Here is a 25,901-nt window from a genome sequence, read left to right as displayed (position 1 = left end):
CTAGCTATCTTAATGACTTTCAAAGTTTAGCATTGTTCAGCAATAAGATCAAATTATGCAGCCTGACATCTGCTTTGCATTTTGACTAAAATTCACTTCTTAATGTCTTGCCATCTGGTTTGAGAAAGTAACTATTTATAAATATTAAATTAATTAAAACTATGCTCAAGCCACAGTTACATTTTACGCGCAAACTTTCTACAAACTTCAAAATATTCAGTTTGATGAGCCTAATATTCAAGCACTATTACCACAATTCAAGAAATAAATAGCGGAGATGTTATAAGCTTGGATTCTTAAATAATAATAATAATAATAATAATAATAATAATAATAATAATAATAATAATAATAATAATAATAATAATAATAATAATAATAATAATAATAATAACAGCTACTTTCTTCCAAGCAAGCTTGCTTCAAATGTTCCGAAGATTTTTTTGTCCAAACAATTTGATAACTTTAATAATAACAGTATCTTAACTTATTTTAAGAACCCCTTAGAATGCTACAATCAGTATATTATCGAGACATGTTAGAAGGGGAAAATTTCTCTCCCCCCTAAAAAAAATAAGATACATTTAGGAAATCTTTCAGTTAATGCCCCATCATTATGTCATTTAGGCTAACGAAACGGATTATTAAGGGAAATAAAAGGTAATGGAAGAACTGGGGAAATTAGATTGTGGGAGGAAACGGGAGTATCCCTAGAAAACCCACGGATATGATGTTGTCCACCACAAACTTACTGGGCCAAGGATCGAATCAGGGACCAAAACATTGAAGATATAGCGTATAGGTGATGAATCTTGTCTCCTCTCTAGAACTTCAGAATCCCTCTCCCCAAATTCATAAGCACCGGCTAAACAATCATTATTGAAGACAACACTCACACACAAAATATGACTTCTATTCTTCTCGCACGCGACTAACTGAAATCACAGTCGTATTTGAATCAGAAACTAATTTCTCGGAATAAACATTAATGATTAAACGTCTACTTCAGGCACCTGTCCTTCCGCTAGGACGATGATGTAATCTTCCTAATACGACAACGGTGTTTATATGTGGTTGTCCTGACGGTAGGACACAAATGTCCTGCCAGTAGGAAGAAAGTATAAACTCAATTACGTCCTACTGGTCAATACAAGAAACCATTCATTTTCAAAATTTCTGTGCGTACTACCCGTAGGATGCTTGAACTTTCTATCATTAACAGTGTTGAAACTTTGTACTACTTTCTCCGCCCATTGATTTTAATTGAGAATTATTTTTCAATTTTCTTTGAAATGAACTGAAAATTTGTTTGATTTTACTGATTTATTTCTCAAATGTATTTTCAAATGTCCTATTTCGCGGAAATTATATTTTGTAATGTATAATTTTAATGTCAAAGAGCGAAATTTAATTTAAGTAAAATTAAATCTATAGATAATCCAAATTTATTTTTAAAAGGCCTGAGACCATTTAACTAGACTTGGAGGAGAAATCAGTAACGTTATGTCATTAAACGTCAGTTCATTTGAAACAAAACAGTAAAATAATTCGCCAAATAAATTAACCAGCTAAAACAAATAAATATGAGGGAGGTTCAATAATTATTGTTCCCGGCATATTTAAAATACTTGAGCTGGGATGGATGATGGGGGATATTATAGCCTAATGTCTTAGATACCTATATGCTAAATTTCAGAATCATAGCTGCTATATTAATATTCTTTTTTTTTTCTTCTTTTCAGGTCTGAGAGGTGGCACCTAGCTTGAAAAATTGAGAAAACCGAACAACGAGCTGTCATCAAGTACCTCCAGAAAAAGTAATTAAGGCCAAAGGAGATTCATGAGGACATCATCAGTGTGTTGGGTGATGGGGTTCCTTCCTACCAGGTGGTAAAGAACTGGTGCCGGACTTCCGTTGCGGCACAGAAAGCTGTCAACAGGCACCCTGGGCTGGTCCTCCAACAACAGCATGCACCCCAGAAAACATTGATGCTGTGCATGATACGATTATAGCAGATAAACGAATCATGGTGCAGCAGTTAGCAGACACCATGCACATCTCTGTAGGCTCAGTGGAAACCATTGTGCATGAATACTTGGGATTCAGAAAGGTGTCAGCGCGATGGATACCCAAAATGTTATCTCGTGAACATCAGAAAGAGTTCGATGTTCAAGGGCTGGTTTGGAGGTTATGGGGGCAGACCTGAAACAGTTCTGTGATAGATTTGCGACAGTGGATGAGACGTGGCTCCACCACTATGATCCCGAGTCCAAACGACAGAGCATGGAGTAGCGGCACAGCAGTTCGCCTCCCCCACGCAAGGTCAAGGTGCAAGCATAAGCAAGCAAGGTTATGGTCACAATTTTTTCGGATGCAAAGGGTATGCTCCTCTTTGACTACCTGGAGGTTGGACACACTATCACGGGGGCCTATTATGCAGCCCTAATCCCTAAGTTACGCGAAGCAATCAAGGAAAAACGACGCGGGATGTTGCAGCGAACAGTGCTGTTCCACCAAGATAATGCTCCAGCCCACCGCAATCCATGCTGCTGGTTTTGATGTGTTGGAATATCCTCCCTACTCACCCGACCTCGCTCCTAGTGACTTTTATTTGTTCCCAAAGTTGAAGGAGCATACTCAAATGCAGCTGTTATTGAAGGTGTGGTGGAATGGCTCACGGCTCAGCCAGAGATTTTCTTTGAAGCTGGCATAGTGGCTTTATAGCATAGATGGAAGAAGTGCATTACTATGAAAGGAGACTTTTTGGGAAAATAATACTGCTTTATAGGTCAGGGACAATAATTATTGAACCACCCTCGTAAAGATGGTGTCTAGGTACCTAACACCGTCAACACCAAGCAAAGTGTCTTAAGCTGAAGGACAGAATCAAGAAACTAATTCATTTGATACACGTGGCTTGGTAGTAATGTGCTTTGTCCTTTAGACTACAGAAGATGATAAAAAATCTAAGAATAATAATGAAATGAATGGCACAAGGACAACAGTGGCAGATCTGGCCCGAGTCCAAGGGAGACTAGGCACCCAGTCTTTTGATTGACAAAAAAAATTAAGCTATTATTTATATACTTTTTAAAGTTTGTAGTAAAATCATAATCTGGATTTAGTTGCCCCCCTTCCCCCAGATTTCAACTTCTAGATCCGCCTCTGAATGACAATACAGCAACACACATGCCTGAGCAGGATTCAAACCCGCAGACAGGTCTCGCAATCACGTTTCTAACGACTTAGACTAACGTTTTTCAACCTTTTCAATTCTAAAGAACCACAATGAAATGTATTAGGCTTCAGGATGGCACAGTTCTAGAGTGCTCACATGTAGTGCTAAGGGTCCCTGGTTCAGTCCCAATTTAAGTGAGTTTGTTTTGGACTTTTTGCCTGTGGATCTTCTCGGTATTCTGTGTCCTCCCATATTTTCCTTCCACCAATCATTTCATCGTCATTCACTTTTAATAATCATCCGTCTCCATTAGTCTAAAAGGCATAATCGTGGGATGTAAAACAAGAAATTTGATATCACTTCACCTAAAATCAAACTTTTTAATTTATTTATTTTTTCTTGAAATGAGAGTGACTATTGTATTGGACTTTCCTTTTCTTTTCGTTCATAAGCCGGGTATGTTGTGCTCAATGGCGATTTAGTCGTAAATTTTTGAAAGTGCATCAAACCTATCTCTTCATGTAGCTTACATTTAAAGTCTACAACCACGGTGCTTCACTTAAGTGTATAACTAAAAGTAATAACAGATAATTCTTCATCCGAAGTTATTAAATATTTACCTCTTAATGACATATAGGTAAACAAAGCTGAATGTTACAGTTTAGTCCCATACAAGAATTTCATTACCCCGACTCAAGTGGATCGCGACCCACAGGTTGAGAATCACTGCTAGATTGAAAGATAAAAATAGAATAGTTCTGATCGTCACACCTACCATCAAGAAAGAAAAGAAAAGATAAACATGGAAATACATGAATGTTCTCTTACCTTCAAGTATATTTTGAAACATGATATCACCTTTATGATATGGATTAAAACAAAGGCTTGTAATAAGAACCAGGAAGGTATTGAGTAAGTCTAAGATATTTACGTAGTCACTTTCAGATATTTGGCATTGCACTGATCTTTACTTTAACTATGCAATTTGAATTAAATAAATTGATGCATATACTTTCACTTTTACATTTTTTTTAAAAACGTCTGACATTATCATATGCGTATATCGGCGTCCTCTGCATATAATCTTGTATACTAGTAATAAGAGTAAAAGATATTCCAAAGATTAGAGACAATTGCTTATTTTCAGCCATCCAATTAAGATTCTTGAATTACTTTAGAAATTCAATTAATAAAGGTCATAAGCAGGAAAATGTAACTTGCATACACAGCACGATCTGCATAATTCGCCTGATAACCATCTACTATATAATTAATAAATATTACAAGTACATCCACGTCCAGGCAGTGCGCACGGATTAGGTAGTAACCAGATTCTAAGTAATCAATATTAGGATATTTTAGGCCCTATTAATTTCACAAACGCTTCTATCTGACTTAATTAATCACTATTAATCACCAAGATAAATTATACAGACATTTTTGTCCTGACTAAAATATAATCACCGTATAATATGACTGATGTTGAGTGGACAAATAAGGTCTTCGAATTTGACGTGAAGTATCACATGCACCAAGCAATAAGTCAAAAAAAAAAAAAGAAGAAGAAGAAGAAAAAGCAAACGAGAGGGACTGAGCAAACTTCTTGAGGAAGATCAATCGCCTATGCTTTGCGTCACTATATTGTCAGTCGACAAGTAGGTCGAGTCGAAAGCACGTCTCACAAGAGAGGCCGCTTTGCTGATCAATAATGGGCATATCGTTTCAGGAGGGGGTGGATAAGAGAGGCACCACAACCAAAGGGAGAAGGGAGGCGTAGCATACAGGAAGCGAAACGAGCAGGAAAGTGAAAAACACTTCCGGTGTGTGAACGTAATTCCCTTCCAGCACTGGTACCTCAAACTAAGCTCTATTACCAAAGACGTGTAACAAAACAAACCAGTTTCTGCGTCTGGATCAGACACTCACTCGCTCTTGATATACATTTTTTTTTTTATTCTCTCTGCGTCCTCGACCTTGAACCTCACAGCATTTTATTTTTGTTCCCTCATTGTCTTTCTGCCCGCATAACAGAAAAGCATCTCATGCGAAATCTTCACACGCTATCACGGTACACTAAACACGTAATTGCTCCTATACACTCCTAACAAAAAAGTGTTCTTTCGTTCAGAAGTACGGAAAAACAGTTCCATAACAGTGAAGCAGGATTCAAGCATCTTAGTTACATTTGTACTACCCTCACTTTTTCACTTCATGTCAATGGTCCAACACACAATGCGACTAATCTGGATAAACTGGGAATTGATTAACTAACCTGCTAAAAGCAATAAATGACCTGCATGGAGTCAATTACCAATCTGAAAACAGTGTACCGGTACTCATATTACGTTCAGTATTACCGGTAGTTTGTTTTAGTTTTACGTCGGGTACCGTCGCTATGTCATACGGAACTTATAATTTCACATGAAATCGGAATTACAAATATTTTCTATCAAAGATCACACATTGGACAACGCACAAATAAACTATGCGTTCTACCAACACGAACACAGTGAAGTTCAAATTCAACTCTAGGTACTGCTTACAACGTAAGCCTCTAGGAAAACGTTGCAATGATCCTATGAACTAAAGAAAACAGATCATCTTTCATATTTGGAAGAAATATTTATGTAGAACCACAAGGACACATCTATATTATAGGTACACCAAAACAGCTGTCACCACAGATGTGTAAATGGCAGCCAAATTAATTTTCTTTCTTTAATTAAATTCAAAGGACCTGCTAGTATAAAACAAAGAATGTGTATTATTATTATTATTATTATTATTATTATTATTATTATTATTATTATTATTATAGTATATTTCCACCTCAGAGAAAAAGGACTCATAATATTTGAGTGCACATCTGCACTCACTGAAGAATTCAAATATTTTCAACAGATATGGTATGTACTTAAGAGGGAGGGAACTTCCGATGTAAATATCCTCACTTGTAGATTACCTAACTATAATCTCTAAAATGTATCCGCGGAATATTATTCCTTTGGGAAGGGGAAACACTGAATTTTGTCTGGACTTCCCCATAAACTTATTTCTGTCTGAAATCCGTAATAAACACATCCCCGATGTATTGTGTTTCGTAGAACTCTATTAAATGTATGACGGCTGCATTAAATCGATCCTGATATGCACAAACATGCATCAATGGTTACTTTCATTAGTGTACAACGGGTTATTTACTTTTGGTCTTCAGTGACGTTGATGGTTTCGTTGTCAAAAAGAAAATTGCACAAAAGTAGATGCAAACGAAACATATAAATGCATTATACAAGAAAATGAAGCAGTTCTCCAGCACAAAACAAGCGCTCAAAAAAAAAAAAAAAAAAGTTAAGGAAGAAGCATAATCTAACACATTTCCTATTGTTATCGGTATTTTAACGCATTTCAGCTGTCTTCTAAAATGGTCACAATGTATGTATCATATTTGACGCAGATTAATGTAGTTCACTGTGAAGAAGTATGTTCACTGTGAAGGCCTGTAAGAGCTGTCATTAGTGATCATACCTATGATATGGTACGAAAACTACGTGCCATTTAGAACTGTAGGATAAAAACAAAAACGGATTATTGTAGCTGAAATACAATTACAACTAGGAATCACGAGTGACACACACAAAAAAGTTTCATAACTTTAATCAGAATGATTTATTACGAATTTTTAAAAAGTGGATAAGTTGAGTTACGATGGTAGAGGTGGAGCAAAGGGGTAGGTGCTCCCTTTCCCCAACAGCCTCACCAGTTATGTTGTAAGTCAAGCAGGGGCGTCATTTCAGACTTCGCTTGGGGGGGGGGACAAGAGCATCACCGACATAAGACTTTCACGTTCTGTACTAGTATATTAGTAGGCAATCTATTTAAGTATATGTATTCCTCAAACTCTTGGGGGGGGGCTATTGCCCCCTCCTGCCCCCCAAATGACGCCCCTGAAGTCAAGTAATATCAAACTATTATTTCCGGCATACAAAAAATGGCTTCCCCCTAAAAAAAAAAGTCTGACCTTCCGTTTGCCGCCCCCCTAAAAATTAAGGCTGGCATTGTCCCTAATATTGACATAGTTAATACATCACAGTGCATAACTACAGAGTACAAAACTACTAAACAACCAAACAAAATATACTAGTTACAGGTTAAGTTGGGTGAAGAATGTAAAGCAGCGGACTACCGATTACAAGACGGGTATATCACGGTTCGAATCTCATCAGGGTATCGGTGTTACGTATTGCTGTTACACCATTCATTCCTCATCATTCCTTTTATCTTAAAGTGCAAAAATGTGGGACTAGAACTGAATAAATAAGTAAATAAAATTTACTATCGTACTTATTCAGCAATGTTTTGAATAATGTCACTTTCTAATGTAAATCCACTTTCGCAAAATGATAACATAGTACTTTGACCACTTTTTTTTTGTGTGTGTGTGTGTCTAGTCATTTTCGAGGATCATTAGCTTACTACACAAGTTGTAAAATAAATATTAAATAAACACAACAGATACAGTCAAAACTGTGCTCGACACATCATGTAAAATATTTCTACGGTATATACAATACGTCTTAAATTACTTAAAAAGCTTCAGAATTTAAACAAATAGCAATTGAAATAAATAGCAATTTATATAGGCCTACAACTCGAAATTATTTATTGCAACGACATAATAATACTAATAATATAATAAAATTTCACTAACCTGAAGAAACCAAATCTTTCATGTTTGTTGATCGAAAGAAGAAGAAAAAAGTTTCAAACTAACACTACATGAAAAAGCAACACTGTAATGCCTGCCATGGTCGAAACGTAAACAAACTGGAACTCGCTGTCGGTCTTCCAGCAGCCACGGATCATATATAACACTTGCAATTTGCATTAAATAAACAATGCTACAGCAACAACAAAAAGCGGACAGAGCATATTCTTACCTAGAATATGAAAGAAGAAACATTTTCACTGTTTTAATTCTTCAAAACTACACTTGGCCATCAGATTCTTGACAGTTAACTCTGCACCACCAGAAAACACACGTTTGCAGCAGCGCCGCCACACGGCAATTTTTCTTACTATTTGCTCTGTTGCCAAATGTACTCGAAAACATCTGGGAGCACAATACTTCATTCTTCATTTCAAGATAATATTTTCAGTATGCGTTTACTGAGACACAGAATACACAACTGGGCTTTTGTGTTGTGCAATTACACAAGTTTTAAATGAATGATACGAGTATTAAACAAGTTTTTTTTTCAGTATTCCTTCTTTTCTTCCTTTTTTTTTCACTCCACGCTTTAGAATAGTAAAACTGCCCATCTCAACTAATCATCATTAAATTCGCATCACGTAGAATTGACAAATGTGGGTTTACGGTGACGATTATTATCAAATACCTTCAAATGACTTCATCACTTTTTCGGACAAGGAATGTTCTACATATACACTTCTATATTACATTATTGTTGAAGTCTGAAGTATAGATCAGACTTGGTTAAATAAAAGAAAAAAATACAAACGTCTATGTGTAGTTGAATTAATAAATAATAATGGAATTACCGACATCATATGATGAAACTGAAGTGACACTCACTCACACATACAGTAAATACAAACAGATCTTACGCACGCATACAGATGTTGGAGCACCAGAAAGGCTATGTATTGGAATCTTGAATCGAACTCCTGTACTTTTATTTCAGTTGATTGTTCGGCTGTTAAGTTGCCATATAGCTTCCGATTTCAATTTGCTTGTTGTTACGGAGGTAACTAATAACCAATATGCATGCTTTTTGGGACCCTGACGCATCGTTCTGGATAAAATAACTGAAAATGCACTGAAATTTGCCTAAGAATTCTAATTGCACTTGCACTAATGAAAGAGTATATAAGCATTTCCATTGTGTCGAATACTACACAGTAACAAAAAAAAATTTAAAAAATGCAACTTTATTCCTAATTGATATGTTGTTAGATTAATGTGCTTAATATTTTACGCAGAATAGCGTGTCACTATGAAATTAATATTATCTGTTCAGTACCTTCAGTTACGGGTCAATACACGATTCACAATGAATGAAGAAGAATCTTATTTCGATATGTAGCTATGATGGAGAAGTATGCTCTAGGCGCCGGGCTGAACGGGACGCCAAATTTGAACTATTTCTACATAAAGCTACTATATTCAGTGGTGCCTACCCCCCTTATGTCCATGACACACACACCCCGCTCAATTGTCTATCCGTAGGTGTTCTTCCATGAAAAAAAAAACTTTTCGATTAATTTTTACACCCCCTCAAACGTATTTATATAGATTTTTAACCCCCCAAATATTTCAATGACGCAGTTTGCGTCATAGACCCCCTTTGTGGGCACCCCTGACCATATTTGAAGAGTATGAAATCTGGGCGGGCTTCTCTTAGAAAATTTCTAAATGTACTATATCAACAAATTTAACGGTGGAACAGGAAAAAGGAAAGGAAGGCAACGGAGTAAGATTCAGATTGCGTACGGGACGAAACAGACCTATTGCAATACAAGCACAGTTTTTGGTACGAGATATCAGTTTCACGATGCATTTTTCGAGACGAGGCAGACTCAATTCTTTTTTCGTGGGCAGGCGTAAGTAACATGGCCGATGGCTCAATCGAGTCTATACTCCCCTATATTTCTTCATTTGTTCCACTAGAAGCTGATGGTGTAATCAACCCGAAGCGAATTAATTAATCCTACTATATTTCTCACTGAAATAAGAGTTAAAATGTTAACAGAAATTTTTCATAACATTTTAACTTTTATTTCAGTGAGCAGTATATAGAATAAATTTTTAATATATTTTTCTAATTTAAAAATAACCAAAACACATGTCCTAAAACTGTTGTTGACACTGAAAATTTAGTTCGGTATGTTCTCTATACGTATAGTTGAAGTTATCCTAAGTTATTTTGAGTATAATATGTGGATATTTTACTTTTAAAAAATAGAACTACAGATAATAGTGAATTTCCACATTACGGAAAATGCTCTTCAATGATTTTGCAAAATCATTATTATACAGGTCTACATTGCATCTCAATTGTAACATATTACGTTATCCTGGAATATTATGCAACCTTGCTTGAGATATTTATAATGCTGGTTGCAGAAAGACACGGGGCACAATGAGAATCCATTATAAAGGTCAAATACAGGGATGTAAATAACAACTTGCCTACTCGCCCGGGGCGAGTGGTTCATCGGTGTGGGTGAGTATTTAATATCATACCGAAGGTAAGTAAATAATTTCTATTGTAGAATATGGGCTAGTGGCGTATTTCTTGGGCGAGTAAAGTTTCGTTGCTTATTTGCATCCCTTGGGTCATATAGGGCATGATACAAGGCCCATTGGAAAAATAAGTTTCGATTACCTATAAAGTGGAAGAGATTCACCGTATGCTCCATTGTTGTTGATATATTGTCGTAGCGTGGCACAAGCTGCTTTTTTGTGTGCCTGTATCAAAAAATTCTGCCGCCAAGGACTGGAACCAGGATTTCACAATCGTCCAGAACTGTGCTGTCGAAACAGTGTCTGGCCAGAAATAATTTCAGACGAAGGAACAGGGCTGAGAGCTAGGTCGGGGCTGTAGAGAGAATGGTCAAAGATAACCCAATTATATTCAGGCGTAACCATGGAAGGTCGGCAACTACACTGTTCTTTGTGTACATTGGTGCGACCTGCTGTGAATTGTCTGCGCCCTCTTCTGACTATACCTTCATTCCTGATTTATAATCCATACACTTTACACAATTACCGGTGGATCTCTGACGCCGGAAACCTGATTACCGCGAATACCTCGTACCCAGGAGATTATGTGGGTGGCTATATTTACTGTGCCACACAGTTCTCTTCCTACTGACTCCGTGTACAGAATAGGGTTGCCAACTGGTCGAAATTTTACCGGCAGTCCGGTATCTTTATCAGACTCAAGAAAAAAAAATGTTTCATGATTTAAAATGCAATTATTCTTCATCTGTTTTGGGAATTATGAGTGAGTGCCGCTAATTTTATACTTCTCAGTTGGCAACCCTAGCACAGAACTGTGCTTGCTCCAGGTTATGATCCAGGTTACGATCCAGGTTACGTGTATCTCTTCTAGTTGCGCGAGCGCGTCCCGCTCTGACCATTCATCATGCTATCCTGAGGCATTCAAAACTTACTTGCTAGATGCGCTTCGTACAGTGGAATAAAAAAAATGAAATCTTTCAGTTTAACGTCCCACGTTTATGCCATTTAGGTTGAATTGCCTCGATTTTCAGTTTAGTGTCCCTTTTAGAAGCGAGGAGGCTATATGAGATATGGACCTACTGATTAATATGGAATTTGAAGCACATGAGCTCCCGCCGGGAATCGAACCTGAGCCTCCCATGTCAAAGGCGCGTATGTTAACCGCTTGGCCACAAAGCAGCTCTATGTCCTATAGGCTAAGGGGGGTGATGATTAAGGCAAGTGACTCATGGTAGAAATGGTGGAATGAGAATATGGGAGGACACTGGAGTATCCCGAAAAAACCCACGGACACGACGTTGTCCACCACAAACTTACTTGGTCGGGCATCGAACCAGGGATCGCACGCACCAGAGGTAAGTGCTATACCACTTTTTTTTTTAAATATATAACTTCCTGACTTTTCTTTTTCAACTACTGGTCAGGAGTACTAGACTCGACAGGGACACGAATACAGAAACATCGAGGACAGTTAAAATTCCAAAGGGGTGCTGGTGGGTCCTGGGTGCGCACACGCTAGCCACTAGACCAGCAGGGAGGGCTAACACTGAGGCACCGTGCCTATAATGAAATTACAACTAGCTTAGATTACATCTATAAAAGTCAAACTGATGATTCCTCAAGCGAGTTTCCACTTTTTGTTTCGACCTTCATTTGATTTAAAAAAAAAATAAATAAATAAATTACAAGGACAATATAGGTATTGATTTAGAGACCTCATCCGATTTTGACCAAATTTGGTATGGAAATAGACTTTGATTTCCTTAGTACATATGTCAAATATTTTCCTGAATCTTTGAAATCCGAGTTATTGGCCATCGACTTAGGAGTTTGGAGCTCAGAAATAAATCACTAATTACTATCTAGAAGAAGAATTAGGGTAAAGTACATAGTACAAAACTATCAAACGTTAAATTTTGATCAAACCTTTACTTTTAAATTAGTAAATGAAAATCTATAAGGGATTTTTTTTTTTTATTTTTCGGAAAATTCGTGCGCTTTTAATGACGTCGAAATTTGAAATTCCTCAAGCGTCCACAATAAAACCTATGAACTAAAATAATACTAAACAGAAATTGAAATTTAAGAGATAACAATATCTCATTAAGCATGCTATATACTCTCATCTTTCTAATCTCGTAATGAGGAGCTTAACCATTTTCGGATTTTTGGTACGAATCTGTACCATGGAATATTGTTGTATTTAAACGTTTATTAAGCTCATACTAGCAAAGCCGCACGTTCTGCGCAAGTGCAGGACACTATTGTTGGCTGAATGCCGCTGGGTTAAATTAAGGAAAATTACGTTTTAAACATGATCCTAGGCCAAATAGTAATGTTGTAGGAAATTTTTAGAATATATTTTAGAATATATATAAATGGGTCACCTTCAGATTTTCAAAAACTTTTTCTGCCCTTTCTTTTTAAGATATCAGATTGAAATTTTGCACACACATTGTGTACATAACTACGTAATTTTCAACTGATTTTCAGGTCCCTATGTGAACCCAGGCCCGGGCCAGAGGGGCGCAAAAATTTAGATTGTTTCGAAAAAAACACCCGGTTTTCGCCCATTTTCCCGTTTCTGATGCATAATACGGACAAGCGAGTGGTACCTTTGAAAAGGATGCTCTATTCTCAAAGAAACAAGATATGAACCATGATCCTACAATAAATAGTAAGGAAGCAGTAGCTATTTGAGTGAAAGTTCAAAATTTACCTCAAAAAGTGGAAATCCTAAAAGGGTTAATGAGGGTTAATGACAATATATTTTAGTATCAGTTGCACTTCAATGAGGGCTATGGTTCTCCCACAGCATCATTTTTTAGATTTGAAAAGTACTTAAGTTTCCTCCATTTTCTCAAAAACTACGCATTAGACACTACCAGGGCCCGGATTTTTATGTGCTAAAAACTTTAAAATATTTATTTTTATGTGCTAAAAAATGAAAAAAATATTTGCTAAAAATTAAAAAATATATAACAAAAATATCAAGGAAAAGTATGGAAAAACGCCCAAAATAAGAAAAATGAATACTGGTTCTCACCAATAGTTCCTATTCGTCAGATGTCGAAATTCCATGGATATTACAGTGAATAACTAATGTCTTTTCCAAACTGACCATCGTAAAGCCATGCCTATTGTCACGGAATAGTGCCTTATATTGAGAACTGGAACGTTCTACATCACATGATGTTAACCTCTTGTATTTGAAAAGGGGCACATCACGAATATTCACACCATTAACTTCATTTGTGTTTAGGCCTTCCAGTACTTCAGATATTTTGCATAGCGTTTTATAGCCAATGTTTTTCTCAAACAAATCCTTAAAATTTGTCTTACGATTTCAGCTTTCGAAGCAGAAAAAACAAGAAAAAAAAATTCAGCTTTCTTTTAACGCACTGCACTTCTTTAACCGAAGTACTCAATAAATCTACCGTAGTTTCTAGTTTCTTTATAGTGAGTCTAGAAACCGAAATTGACAGATATGAAAGCCAAGTCACATTTCAAGCTACTGTTATTTACTAAATTTTGAACAATTTCAATGGGTGAAGCATTGTCTGGATTTAGTTACTACAGATACAAATGCTTCAAAATTCTCCGTATAAAATAGTACTGCATTAAGCCAGGCACCCCACCGTGTGGTTACGGATGTTGGAGAAAGTAAAAGATCGGGATTTCTTTCTTTGAAAAGTTCAATTCTAGTTTGCGATTTTACGAAAATGTTTTTCCCATTTGACACTAACTTGTCTACTTTAGGATAAAGGGTTAGGATTTTTTTTTTTTTTTTCACAATCGATGTAGGGCATGTACGACACACGTCACGTGAATCATATTAGGGTAGCATATAAAAAGAGTTTCATCAGCTCTCTTCATATAAGGAGCACCATCAGTCAGAAAAAACAAAACATTGTCATATTTCACATTATTCGGCAACAAAATGTGCAAACATTTATTGAACAGTCTGACAATTGTTACGTGATTCGTAACTGGAAGTGGTTTAGAGGCTAGCAAGAAAGGTTGTTTGGAAATTATTTCATCATTTTTCAGTACACCTACTATAACATTTCCCACTTTTCTAACACTAACAGAATCACTAGTTGCATCAACGCTCACCCAAATTTTTCTATTTTCACATACGGACCAAATGTGTGTTAATGTTTCTTCATAGCATTTGGGTAGATAGTTTTCGGAAGCGTCTGGAGGGCTTAAATTCGCATATTTGGTAGAAAAAATTCGGAGCTCGGGATTATTTATCATATACAAGAGTATGTCAGCATGTCATTATGTAGCCTATTCTTTTCCCGATGTTAATTTCTTTCGAGAGAAAGAAAAGAACAATTCCTTGTGAAATTTAGAATAAAATAACGGAAAATTATTAAAAATATGTATTTATTACAAAAACATCCAAAATATTTATTTACATAATTTTTTCAGAAAATATGTATTTTTATGTGAAATAAAACTTGTAATTTACACTTGTAAACTCTTAACTGGGATAATAAATTTTGTTTTAGGCTTGTACGTGTTTGAAAAAAAAAAAAAAAAAAAGTTTTTACATATAAATCCGGAACTTAGACATTACACTATATCATTTTCTTAAGATCAATCAGATATATTGATTGATTAGGGTCCAATCTTTGGACATTGTTTGATCTTTGGATCGGATTATATATCCGATTTTTGGACATTTTTTTAAAAAAATTAAACAATTAGAATATTGTAGAATTTTACACATCCTTGTTTCCAGGAAAGTTCTTAGTCTGAAACGTATGTAATTTTACAATCGAAATTGAAATTTAAAAAGGAAAGAAAGTCCATGGACAGTGTTACTAAAGGACCACAAGGAAAAAAAAAAACACAATAAGAAAAGAAAGTATTCACGTTACAGGTCTTTTCAATTTACGCAGGCTGTGCTCTCGTAAACAACATAATAAAACGTTGAACTTGAAGACATGCATGTGTAACAAAAGAAATTAAAAATTAGACATGTTTGTAAATATGTTATATTCTACAGTCACGTTTCAAAGTGACATTCTTTGGAAAGCATTTGTTCTTCTATTATTTCGTATTGAATGGACTGATTTCACTAGTTTTCTGCAGATTAAAGATAATTTGATTTACTTGAAAACAGCATAACCTTCAACTGACCCAATTCATTCAAAATTACCGGGGATAAACATCATAAATGCACCACTTTTTACCACGACGGTGAACTTTTTTTTCCCCATTATTTATAATCCTGATCTCTTCTTTGTTGGTAGGATTCGGTTCAGCGTTCCTTTTCACCCGGTACTATTGCGATGTGTGGACATCATATATAGTTTAAGGTGGAATCCGAATCATCATAATGCGTTCAAATTTCAAAGTTCTCCTACCGGGAATCAAACCGGGACCCCGCGAAACACTACCTGAGGGGAAGCTCATTTTTTCTTCAGCTTTAAATAAATAGCTACTTATAAGTAAGGCTCGGATTTCTATGGCATGTCATATTTTTATCTTGGAATCTTTCTACATGTCTCATCTATAGATATAACTCGTATATAAATGAAAATAACTAAGTTTTTGACTTAATAACTCTTGAACCACCCGCCCGATCTCGATCAAATTTTCAGCATACTTGGCGTTCGGATCTAGGATGGTTTTTATCATTTCACTTTGACGGTACAACGTAGGGTAGGAGGATACATATAGGCGCAGATCCAAGGGGGGAAGTATACACTAGATAAAATGGGCTTCAATCCTGGTTTTCACTGGATAAAGCGGCAAACTATGGTTTCGGCCCTCCCTTGAACATATCCTGGATCCGTCACTGTATATATGTCACTATATATAACTTAATAACTCTTGAACCACGCGACCGATCTCGATCAAATTTGCCACATAGATGAAGTTCGGGCCTGGAGTGATTTTTATTATTTCACTTTGACGGTGCAACTTAGGGAAAGAGGAGATATTTCAAAATGATCGAAAATGACCGATATTAGTGCCGAGCCCATAGTTTTCAAAATAGCTGAGACGAACAGTGACACTCCCGATGCCGTTTAAATCCAAATTTAGACCTTTATGCCCAAAATGAAACGTATTCTCCTCGTGCGAAGAACAGGTATTCTGCTAGTTAAATATAAGCACATTTTTGATTTGTAAACACAAAAATATGGTTTTATTGGTAATGTAAATGGATATCTAGATCATTATTCTGACGTACATGAACTCAAGTATATCCTACATAGTTTCATCAGTAATGCCGCATCCTATTTTTAGGGTTGATCAAACTGCAAGAAGAATCAGGGAAATATATTTGTGTAACAACATAAATAACTTTGAATCCATGCAACCTCTAAAATAGCACTATAGAATGACTTGTTACGAAGTATTAGTATAGAAGGGGCAAGTAACATGCAAGGAAACCAAATGGTACTGTGTCGTTGCAGCAAAGGAAATTAAGCGTTCATGTTTGTGTTATCCGAAGCACAAGTCACAAACTTGAGTTTGCTGTACATAAAATAGCACCATTACAACAGACATGGTAGACCCCTACCTTTTCAGAAACTTGTATAGGAAAATTGTCTAGTGTGGACACGATGTCACCAAAAAATAGACGGCCAATTGAATCTGTCTCAGAAGACGTAGGAGTTAGGTTTTACAATATAAGCAAAATATTTTAGGCTATATAAGATAGATGTCGTCTTTACCCTATTCATTGCAATCTTTATGGAAGTGCGATTCTGCTGCAGTGGCATACTTTTAAAATACTTCTACAGATTTATTAAGTGCTTAGGATCGTTAAAATTTTTGCAACTGTATCAAGGCGGACTTTGCAACTTATTTATTTATGGAATGACCATGATTCGAGATGCTTTAGAACCAAGCAAGATCAGTATCCATTATAACAACTGTCTCCAAGATTGATACAACTACGGACGTATTTCAAGCTCCGAAAATTGAAAATGCTAGATGTTTGAGCTCCTTATAAAGAAAAACAAAGAGGATTACTAAGGATATTATGAAGAAAGCAAAAAGACAACAAAAATACGGCGGAAGTTACATGAAATAGCAACTTTCATACTAATTTTCCAGAAATTTCCCACCGTTTCATTTTAAAATTTTTTGAACAATGTAAGAGTATGTTAGTCTGGAGTGACATTTAGTTAATGATTGTGACCTGGATAACGGATATTCCCTCGCTGAGCTTCGATCTAACTCGCGTCTCTTCTATGTTACAGCCTTCGACTAAAACCACGTTTTAATAAATGTTCCTTCAGCCACGACAACCATGTCATCACTTGACACTGTATAAAGAACTTAAAAAAAAAAAAAATGAAATTCCACTTTGCATCTAGGGTGAAAACATTCTTCTACACACAAACAACACCATAACCTGTTTAACGCTTATCATTATTTTTATGCACATTTTTAATCTGTTGCAGAATTTGTTTTTTTGTGTTCAGTCAGAAGCTAATGGATGGCTGGAGCGTGAGTAATGGATGTACACTCCTTCTTTCCTTAATGCAAATTATGGTATTGTGATTTTCAGTACTAAGACAACTTAAACATTATTGATTTATTCTTCTAGATGGACGGGTCTTATTACTTTACACTAGGTTTCTCAACCTATTTCATATCACGACCCTCTTTTATCACAGCCGTTTTGGTAGCTATCCCAATAAGTAATTTCCGATTTGCAATAAGTCTATTGATTAGGCCTATTGCTGATTATTGTCTATAGTTGTATATTTGTGTAAGTCTTACACACAGGAACATACAGTACGTAGGAGTTCATTTGGGGGTCCAAAGGTTTTCCGAGGGGTCTAAATTCAATATGAGGATAAATCATACTAAAATTTGTAAAATCACTCCTAAAATTAGACTAAATTTACAGAAAAATCGGGATTTCGGGGGATCCCAACCCCCAGGATACCTCTGCTTAAACACATATATAATTCTGCAGAGAACAGCAAAGAATCCCAAACGAAACCAATCACTTTACAACTGTCGACAAAGTCATTTTTCTATTGTTGATTTATGGAAATAAAAATACGTAAATCAAAATAAGAAATTCAAAATAATCTTTAACATACTTTTTCGCTACTAGATCTTAATTACATTTACCTTGTTCACCTCTCTTCACCTCCCATCATGTATTCCTCTAACATCCCCCTCAGGGGGCCCGACCACCAGATTGAGAAATCCCACTCCTCAGAATAAAATACTAAATTCTCACTCTGGTATCATATAAATAATGGCGGATCTAGAAAGTAAAAGCTTTTGAGGGCAGCCAGAACCCAGACTGTGATAGGTATATCATGAGTTTACTATAAACTATCAAGAATATACCTAGGTATAAATATCAGCTTCAATTATTTTTTTTCAGTGAAAAAACTGCGGGTGGGCTAGAACCTTCGGCCTTGGGCTAGATCCGTCACTGCACACCAAGTAAAGAATAGACGAGTTAGACAGTGATCCGGTCCGGAATAGAGTCAAACTGTGGCCTGGGGAAGAAAAAATGAAAATGAAATCTTTGAGTTTTACGTCCCACAGTTATGTCGGTTAGGCTAAAGGAGACGGTGATGATGAGTAATGAATGAAACGGTGCAATGAAGAAAGTGGGAGGAAACGGGAGAACCCCGAGAAAACCCACGCACACGGTGTCCTGGGGAAGAAATTCATACTATATATTATATACAGGGTGGTACGTAACTCCACCGACAAACTTTGGGAGGTGATTTCTTATATGAAATGAAAGAAAAAAGTTCTGATAAACATAGGTCGAAAAACGTCTCCTTTCAGAGTTATGAACCGCCGACAATTCGAAAAATCATGTTTCGAAACGCCCTGCCTTAGAAACTACAGGACCTATCCCAAGCGGTTTAAGGAATTACACAGGAACTAGTATGCGATCTATCTAAATATCCATGTTTTAACATCCTCCGTTATCGGCGAAACGAACGCGCCATTAGTACTTAAAGGAGTATCCCTATACCTCAACTTCCTTTTTAAAGTTCGTTTCGCCGATAACAGACCACGGTAGAACATGGATATATTTAGATAGAGCGCATACTAGTTCCTTTGTAATTCCTTAAACCGCTTGGGATCGGTACTGTAGTTTCTAAGGCACAGCGTTTCGAAACGTGAATTTTCGAATTTTCGAATTTTCGGCGGCTCATAACTCTGAAAGAAGGCGTTTTTCGGGCCAATGTTTATTAGAACTTTTTTCTTTCATTTCATATAAGGAACTACATCTCAAAGTTTGTCGGTGGAGTTACCTACCACCCTGTATAATCCTACTATTATTTTTACCCTCCCCCTGTATTGACAGTTTCCTGAAAAAAATCTTCAAAAATCACCAGTGGTGATTGGTATAAAAGTATAAGAACTACTTATTTAACAGCTTGAGGTTATGACTCGTAGGCACAAAAAAAAAAGAAAAGAAAAAAAAAGAAAAAAGCTAAATCTAAATGAATGATTTTTAAAATGTAATTATGTAAATGGATGAAACGGATGAATTCTTACCAAGTCTACAAATAACGATTAAAGTTGTCTATGATACAAAGAGTTGATGCTGTCTCGTCTCCTAAAGGTGTTGTAAAAGCAATATCTTCTTTCGAATCTTGTTACAAAAATACTGTCTCATCTGGTCTTGTAAGCAACCCCAGTCACGACGTTCGCCAGTAAATTCGCATAGTTTTCAATCGAACAAGGTCCCTCTCTGCTAGAAATGAACGCTCTACCCCTAAAGTCCTGGTTCGTCTCATAACTTAATGAAATTCGTTTTGGAACATAACAAATGGTTCTAATCCTAAAGAAGTGAGTTTTAGTTTACATTGTGAAACTACAGTAGACTTTCAAACTACGTAAGTACAAATTCAGAGATGGAATCTGTTCTTCAACCGCTGAATCCATACCAAAAACCATTATCTCTCTTGCAATTATTAGTATACAGGTAGCAACATTGAAAATGAAATGAAATCTTTAAGTTTAACGCCTCACGATTATGTCGGTTAGGCTAAAGGAGACGGTGATAATGAGAAATGAGTGAAATAGTGGAATAAAGAAAGTGAAAGGAAACGGGAGAACCCCGAGAAAACCCACGAGCACGGTGTTTGTCCATCACAAAGTCCACACGGTGCGAGCTGGAATCGAACTAGGTACCCCAAGCACCGGAGGTGAACGCTCTACCACTGGGCAGGTATCAACATTGAAATAGCAAGTTATATTACTATTATTATTACTTCCGGTTTCAGTGGAACAATAAGAGGCGAGATAAAATCTATTCTTAGAATCCTGAGTCTACATAAAAACAGTTTTTCGCCTTCGAATACCTTCTTTTGCTCTATGGAGATCAACATTGAAACCGGAAGTGGTAGTAGAGTTGAGCCACGCCACTTCCGGTTCCAATACCCAGGTATTGAATCCACAGCGAAAATCTGATCTCGCTATCTATCACTGTTCTTTTTCTCTGTGGCGATCACTGCTGAAACCGGAGACTTTCTCCACTTCCGGCTTGAATGAAGGGATAATGGTCAGTCTAGATTAAACTTATTTTTAGGACACTGAATACATATCTGAAAAGCCATTTCTACCTGTCTCTTACCATTCTCGCTCTATGGGAAATCAACATTGGAACCAGAGTTGCTACTATTTATAGATTTCTACCACTTCCGGTTATAGTAGAGAGATCAGGGTGGAGGACGCAGTAAAATGATACAGTAAGGAGCATATCGCTATCTCATACTCTTTCTGTTCTATAGTGATCAACGCTGGAACCGGAAATGCTTGATTTCAACTCCTTCTGGTTTTAATAAAGAGTTATGGAAAGAGGAAGAACCTATTCTTGGGATCCTGAATCATTTCCAATAATTCGCTTTTCCTTCTTTCTTTCTTTTTTTGTTATGATACATGTAGCCATTTTGTAAGATCTCTCATACACATAGAATAGTTTGGAAAACACATTTACTTTAATGGAGTGGGGTTTTGACCCCCTGATTAAAGCACTAAGAAGAAACAAACGAGAACAAGAACCAAAGATGAAACGTAGATTGAATTTAGCCCGCACAGAAGTATGGAATCACCGATGAAAAAAGAAGTAAATTAATCAAAACTGGACCAAATAACCACTTTCCGTTGACGAACTTGAGAGATTAATCAGACTTTCTAACCGTTCGCTTAGAAGAGACGGTTATAGTCACTTTGCAGAATAAGCGGGATAATTTCCACAAATGCCAATACAAGTAGGGCTTCCACATGTTCCTATTCACCCAGAATAGTCTCGGATGTACAGTACATACCAAGATTTGTTCAAAACTCCAAATGTTCCGGCGCTCTCCTTAAACATAAATTAAAATCATCTCGCTTTTATTAGTCATCAATATTCACTAATAATACAGAAGTCACGAAAACTCGGACTAATGTGGACCGAAAGGTGGCCGAGTTTGTGAAAACGCCAGGTTATCAAGAATGGGGTTAAAAAAAAAAAAAAACAATAAGTGTTTCATCAGAAAATACAGTACTCAACTTGTATATATTGGTTGCTTGAGAATAGTGTTGTAAATAGAAAAAAAAAACGGTTCGTATTTTTTCAGAATTGTACGTTTTTTTTTAGAAAAAAAAACTGCCTCTCGTTTTTTTTCTAAATTTCGTTTTTTTTCAAATAGTCATTTGTAATGCATCTTACGTCTATTTAAGTATGAAATATTTTTATGTAGGTATAATCACCGTAAAATGCAACATAAATTAAACGCTAGATACTGATACGCTACAAATATTTTACAATTTACATTAATACCATACCTATTAACAATTCGGGTTTCAGCAGTTTTCATCAATATCAACTAAGAAATAAAAGTAAAAATGAAATTTTGTTTTTTCGTGAAAGCAGGCCTTTAATAAGTACGAAAATAATGTCACGAACAGTATAAAATTCCAATAACTTGTCTAAAGGTAAAAACTAATACTAATTTGCCTAATAGTATTTTTCTAAATGTCATATATAAATAATTTGTCGATTAGATATATATGATATGCAGAGCCGGCTCTACCATATATGCAGTGGTGTATTTACGATTTTGTTTCGGGAGGGGCTTTGCTAACTTTCGGGGGGAAGGGGTTTGCCTAAAAATATGAAAATTCTGCAAGATATTTCATATACTTTACTATAGTAAGTAAGATTTCGGGGGGGGGGGGCTTAAGCCGGGAAGCCCTCCTAAATACTCCACTGTATATATGATACACGTGCATTTGCGTGGAACGGCAAGCTTGGATGGTCCGGCAAAATCTGTCATAAGTATATTATTTAAATTAAATATTTCTTGTTGGAAACACTTCATGATGATGGTAGTTACATTTACTAAGCTGACCTTCTATTTGAATACTACATTCATAAATTATGTTTAGGTTGCATTAGTTTAAGACCACATGGACAATGCTAAAGCAAATGGTCGAATAAATCCGAGCACAAATTGCTTGATTGTTGTCAAATGCAAGAATTCAATTCTCGAATAGTAGTGAATATCTGTTCCATTTCGTATGTTATCACAGTTTTGATATGAAAGTAGTCTTGTTTTTGTCAGAAGCAAGTTCCTTATCATTGAAGATAGAAACAAGTTTTTTTAAAAAATGTTAGGAGATGTAGAAGAAAAATCTAGAAATAAAGATAAAAGATCTAGTTGCACTGGAATTGCAAACTGATACATTGAGATCGAAGTTCGATAGTGAATTCTATAAAAAGGATTACCATCTATCCTCTGCAGGTGTGTTTGCTTTATCTTTCACTATCATAATAGATTCACATTTAAAGAAAAAGAAACATACACAACGGAATTGCATTTTTAGTAAGTATTTAAGCCTTTCTGAGTGCGACTGCACTTACCCTCACCTTTGTTGTTCATGCTGGAGTAGCATACTTAAAATCATGACTTCTAAGATTTGTTCTTTCTGGAGAAAGGGGGAGGCGGCAAATTATGCCATTGCACGAGGCGACAAATTGACTAGGACCTGAATATAGGATGACTCAATTTGAAAAATGAAATGAAACCTTTGAGTTTTACGTCCCACGGTTATGCCGGTGAGGCTAAAGGAGACGGTGATTATGAGTAATGAATGAAATGGTAGAATGAAGAAAGTGGGAGGAAACGGGAGAACCCCGAGAAAACCCACGCACACGATGTTTGTCCACCACAAAGTTCACTTGGCGGGGGCTGGGATCTAACCCGAGACCCCAAGCACCAGAGGTGAATGCTCTACCACTGAGCCACCGCGGCCCCCGACTCAATTTGAAGTAATGCAGGGTGTTTCAAAATTAATATTAGGGTTTTGAAACTTTGTAGTATCTATTACAATTAACTTACAATTATAAACGAAACTCCCCTAAATTGAATGTGTTTTGTGCCATATGGCGGAAAGTATATGGGCCTTTCTCGCCTATCGACTAGATGTGTGCCGTGTGATGAATGAATCTCACATTGAACACTTGTAGTAAAGACTGTTTGAGGTGCTCTTTTACTTGATCCATTGCTCATAATTGTACGTAAAATGTAGTAAGTACTACGAAGACTTAAAACCCCAAAATTTATTTTGAAACACTCTACATTTCTCACCAACAGTGTTGGAACTAAGATGTAAAAAGGAGAGAAAATTTTCCTTATAAACTTATTGTTTACAACAACGATATTATTATTAGTCGAGACTATAACTACAAGAACAACACAAGTTAGTAGTCAAAAAAATGTAATCAAATGTATACTCGGTGGCCCTGGTGGCCAAAATGGCACACACAGGTGTGTCACTTGTTTAATCCGCTCCAGTGTGGACACTAATTAAGATATCGGGATATTGTTCTTGCAAAATGTGGTTGGACTATAGTTTATCATATTAATTTCTTTTTCTTCTGGTGTCGAATTTCCTTCTCAAATTTCACCCCAGTAAAAAATTCGAGAATTTTCTAATTTCGAATTTCCTTTACCTTTTTTTCCCTTGTAGCTTCCTTCGTTGTAGAAAGATATCCTTAAGACTTGCCAGGTAGATACCTCGGATGGATACCTAACTATTGACATCAATTGGACGGGCCTGCGCGCAGTGTTACCAATTAGGGAAATTACAATTCTCCTATATTTGGGCAAAAAATTAGAAATTTTTGTTTATAAATCCGTACCTATACGTTCGAGTGCAAGTCAACTTACGCCAATCGAACATTTGTCCTTACTTAACAAATGAAAGTACAGATCGTTACAATGGGATAATTAGGGGACGCACGTAAAATTCGTATTTTGGTTCTAGCCCTTGATTTTTCTAGTTTTTCCTTATTTTTCTGTTTACCGTAATATCTTTTTGGTAATTAGAAGCTTTGTTCCTTAAATATCGCCATAATACTTGTAGGATATATTAGTGGTGTACTAATGTTTAATTTAAGATAGCTTTCGTCTGTCTGGTTGCAGTGTTGCCAGCTACAAAATATTTTAATTCCAGATTTTAGGGTAAATTTTGGAAAAATTATATGTTTTGTCTCTATTATTTCCCTCTTGTTGGCTATATCGGAACAAACGTACCAGTATCCGGAAGTCTATTCTTTGCTCTACACAACGCACTATAGAAAGTTTCAATAGGATAATTAAGGGAAGTACAGTTGAGGTTTACAGTGGACCTTGTTCTCTAATTGGAAAGATAACTGTGATTTTTCTTAAGGTAGAATGAGATATTTTTTATTGACATGCTTACTTTATTAGATATCATCACAAAACTTGTAGGATATATTAGAGGGATACCAAAGCTTATTTTAAGATAGTTTGTGTGTGTCTGATAGTAGTGTTGCTAGCTACAAAAAAAATTAATTCCAGATTTTAGGGGCAAATTTTGGGAAAAATTCCCTTTTTTATTTCTATTATTTCCTTCTTGTTGGCTACATTCAAACAAATGTACCAGTGTCTAACAGACTCATCCTTAGCCTACACAGCGCATCATAGAAAGTTTCACTAGAATAATTAGGGGAAGTACAGTTGAGGTTTATAATAAACCATGTTCTGGAAATGGTAAGAAAATGGTGAATTTCTGAGGTAGAATGAGATTTTTTTAAAATTTCATGCTTACTTTCTTATATATCGCCATGATACTTGTAGGATATATTCTTTGAGTTCTACGGTTTATTTTCAGATAGTTTTTGTCTGTCTGGTGGCAGCGTTTCCAGCCAAAACAATTAATTCCCGCTATTAGGTGAAAAATTCGGAAAATTTCCCTTTTCCCCTCTATTATTACCCTCTTACTGGTTACATTGAAACAAACGTACCACTACCTGAAAGCTTCCTCTTTGCCCTACAGAACGCACTATAAAAATTTTCAATAGGATAATTAGAGAAGCTGTACCCCGGCATATTTGATTTTTGCCTCTTAGGCGTAAAAAGTGTCAAAATTTCATGTGTATGACAGAATTTTTTCTTTCCCTCTTTGAATGGAAGCCAGCGACTTCA

At 36.1% G+C, this 25,901-nt stretch overlaps 1 protein-coding gene across 11 annotated transcripts in view; it reads right to left on the bottom strand.

Annotated features, from left to right (window-relative positions):
* The window catches only part of mtd (TLD domain-containing protein mustard), a 1,050,893-nt gene that overhangs the window by 331,182 nt on the left and 693,810 nt on the right, over nt 1-25,901 (bottom strand). The window contains exon 1 of one of the 11 annotated variants that reach the window (XM_081769485.1): nt 8,117-8,252. The exons of 9 other annotated variants lie outside the window; for them this stretch is intronic. Coding sequence is in view for 1 of the 2 variants with exons in the window: in XM_081769484.1 (XP_081625610.1) it covers nt 7,888-7,909 (22 nt within the window). In the remaining variant the exon portion in view is untranslated. Of the gene's footprint in view, nt 1-7,887; nt 8,046-8,116; nt 8,253-25,901 lie in introns of those variants that run through there. One more of the 11 variants, XM_081769484.1, reaches the window with a different exon arrangement.

Source organism: Thermobia domestica, chromosome 8 (genome assembly GCF_964235325.1).
Source record: "Thermobia domestica chromosome 8, izTheDome1.hap1.1, whole genome shotgun sequence".
NCBI classification, from domain to species: domain Eukaryota; kingdom Metazoa; phylum Arthropoda; class Insecta; order Zygentoma; family Lepismatidae; genus Thermobia; species Thermobia domestica.
Note: the sequence above shows the minus strand (reverse complement) of the source record. Positions and strands in the feature narration are given on the sequence as shown.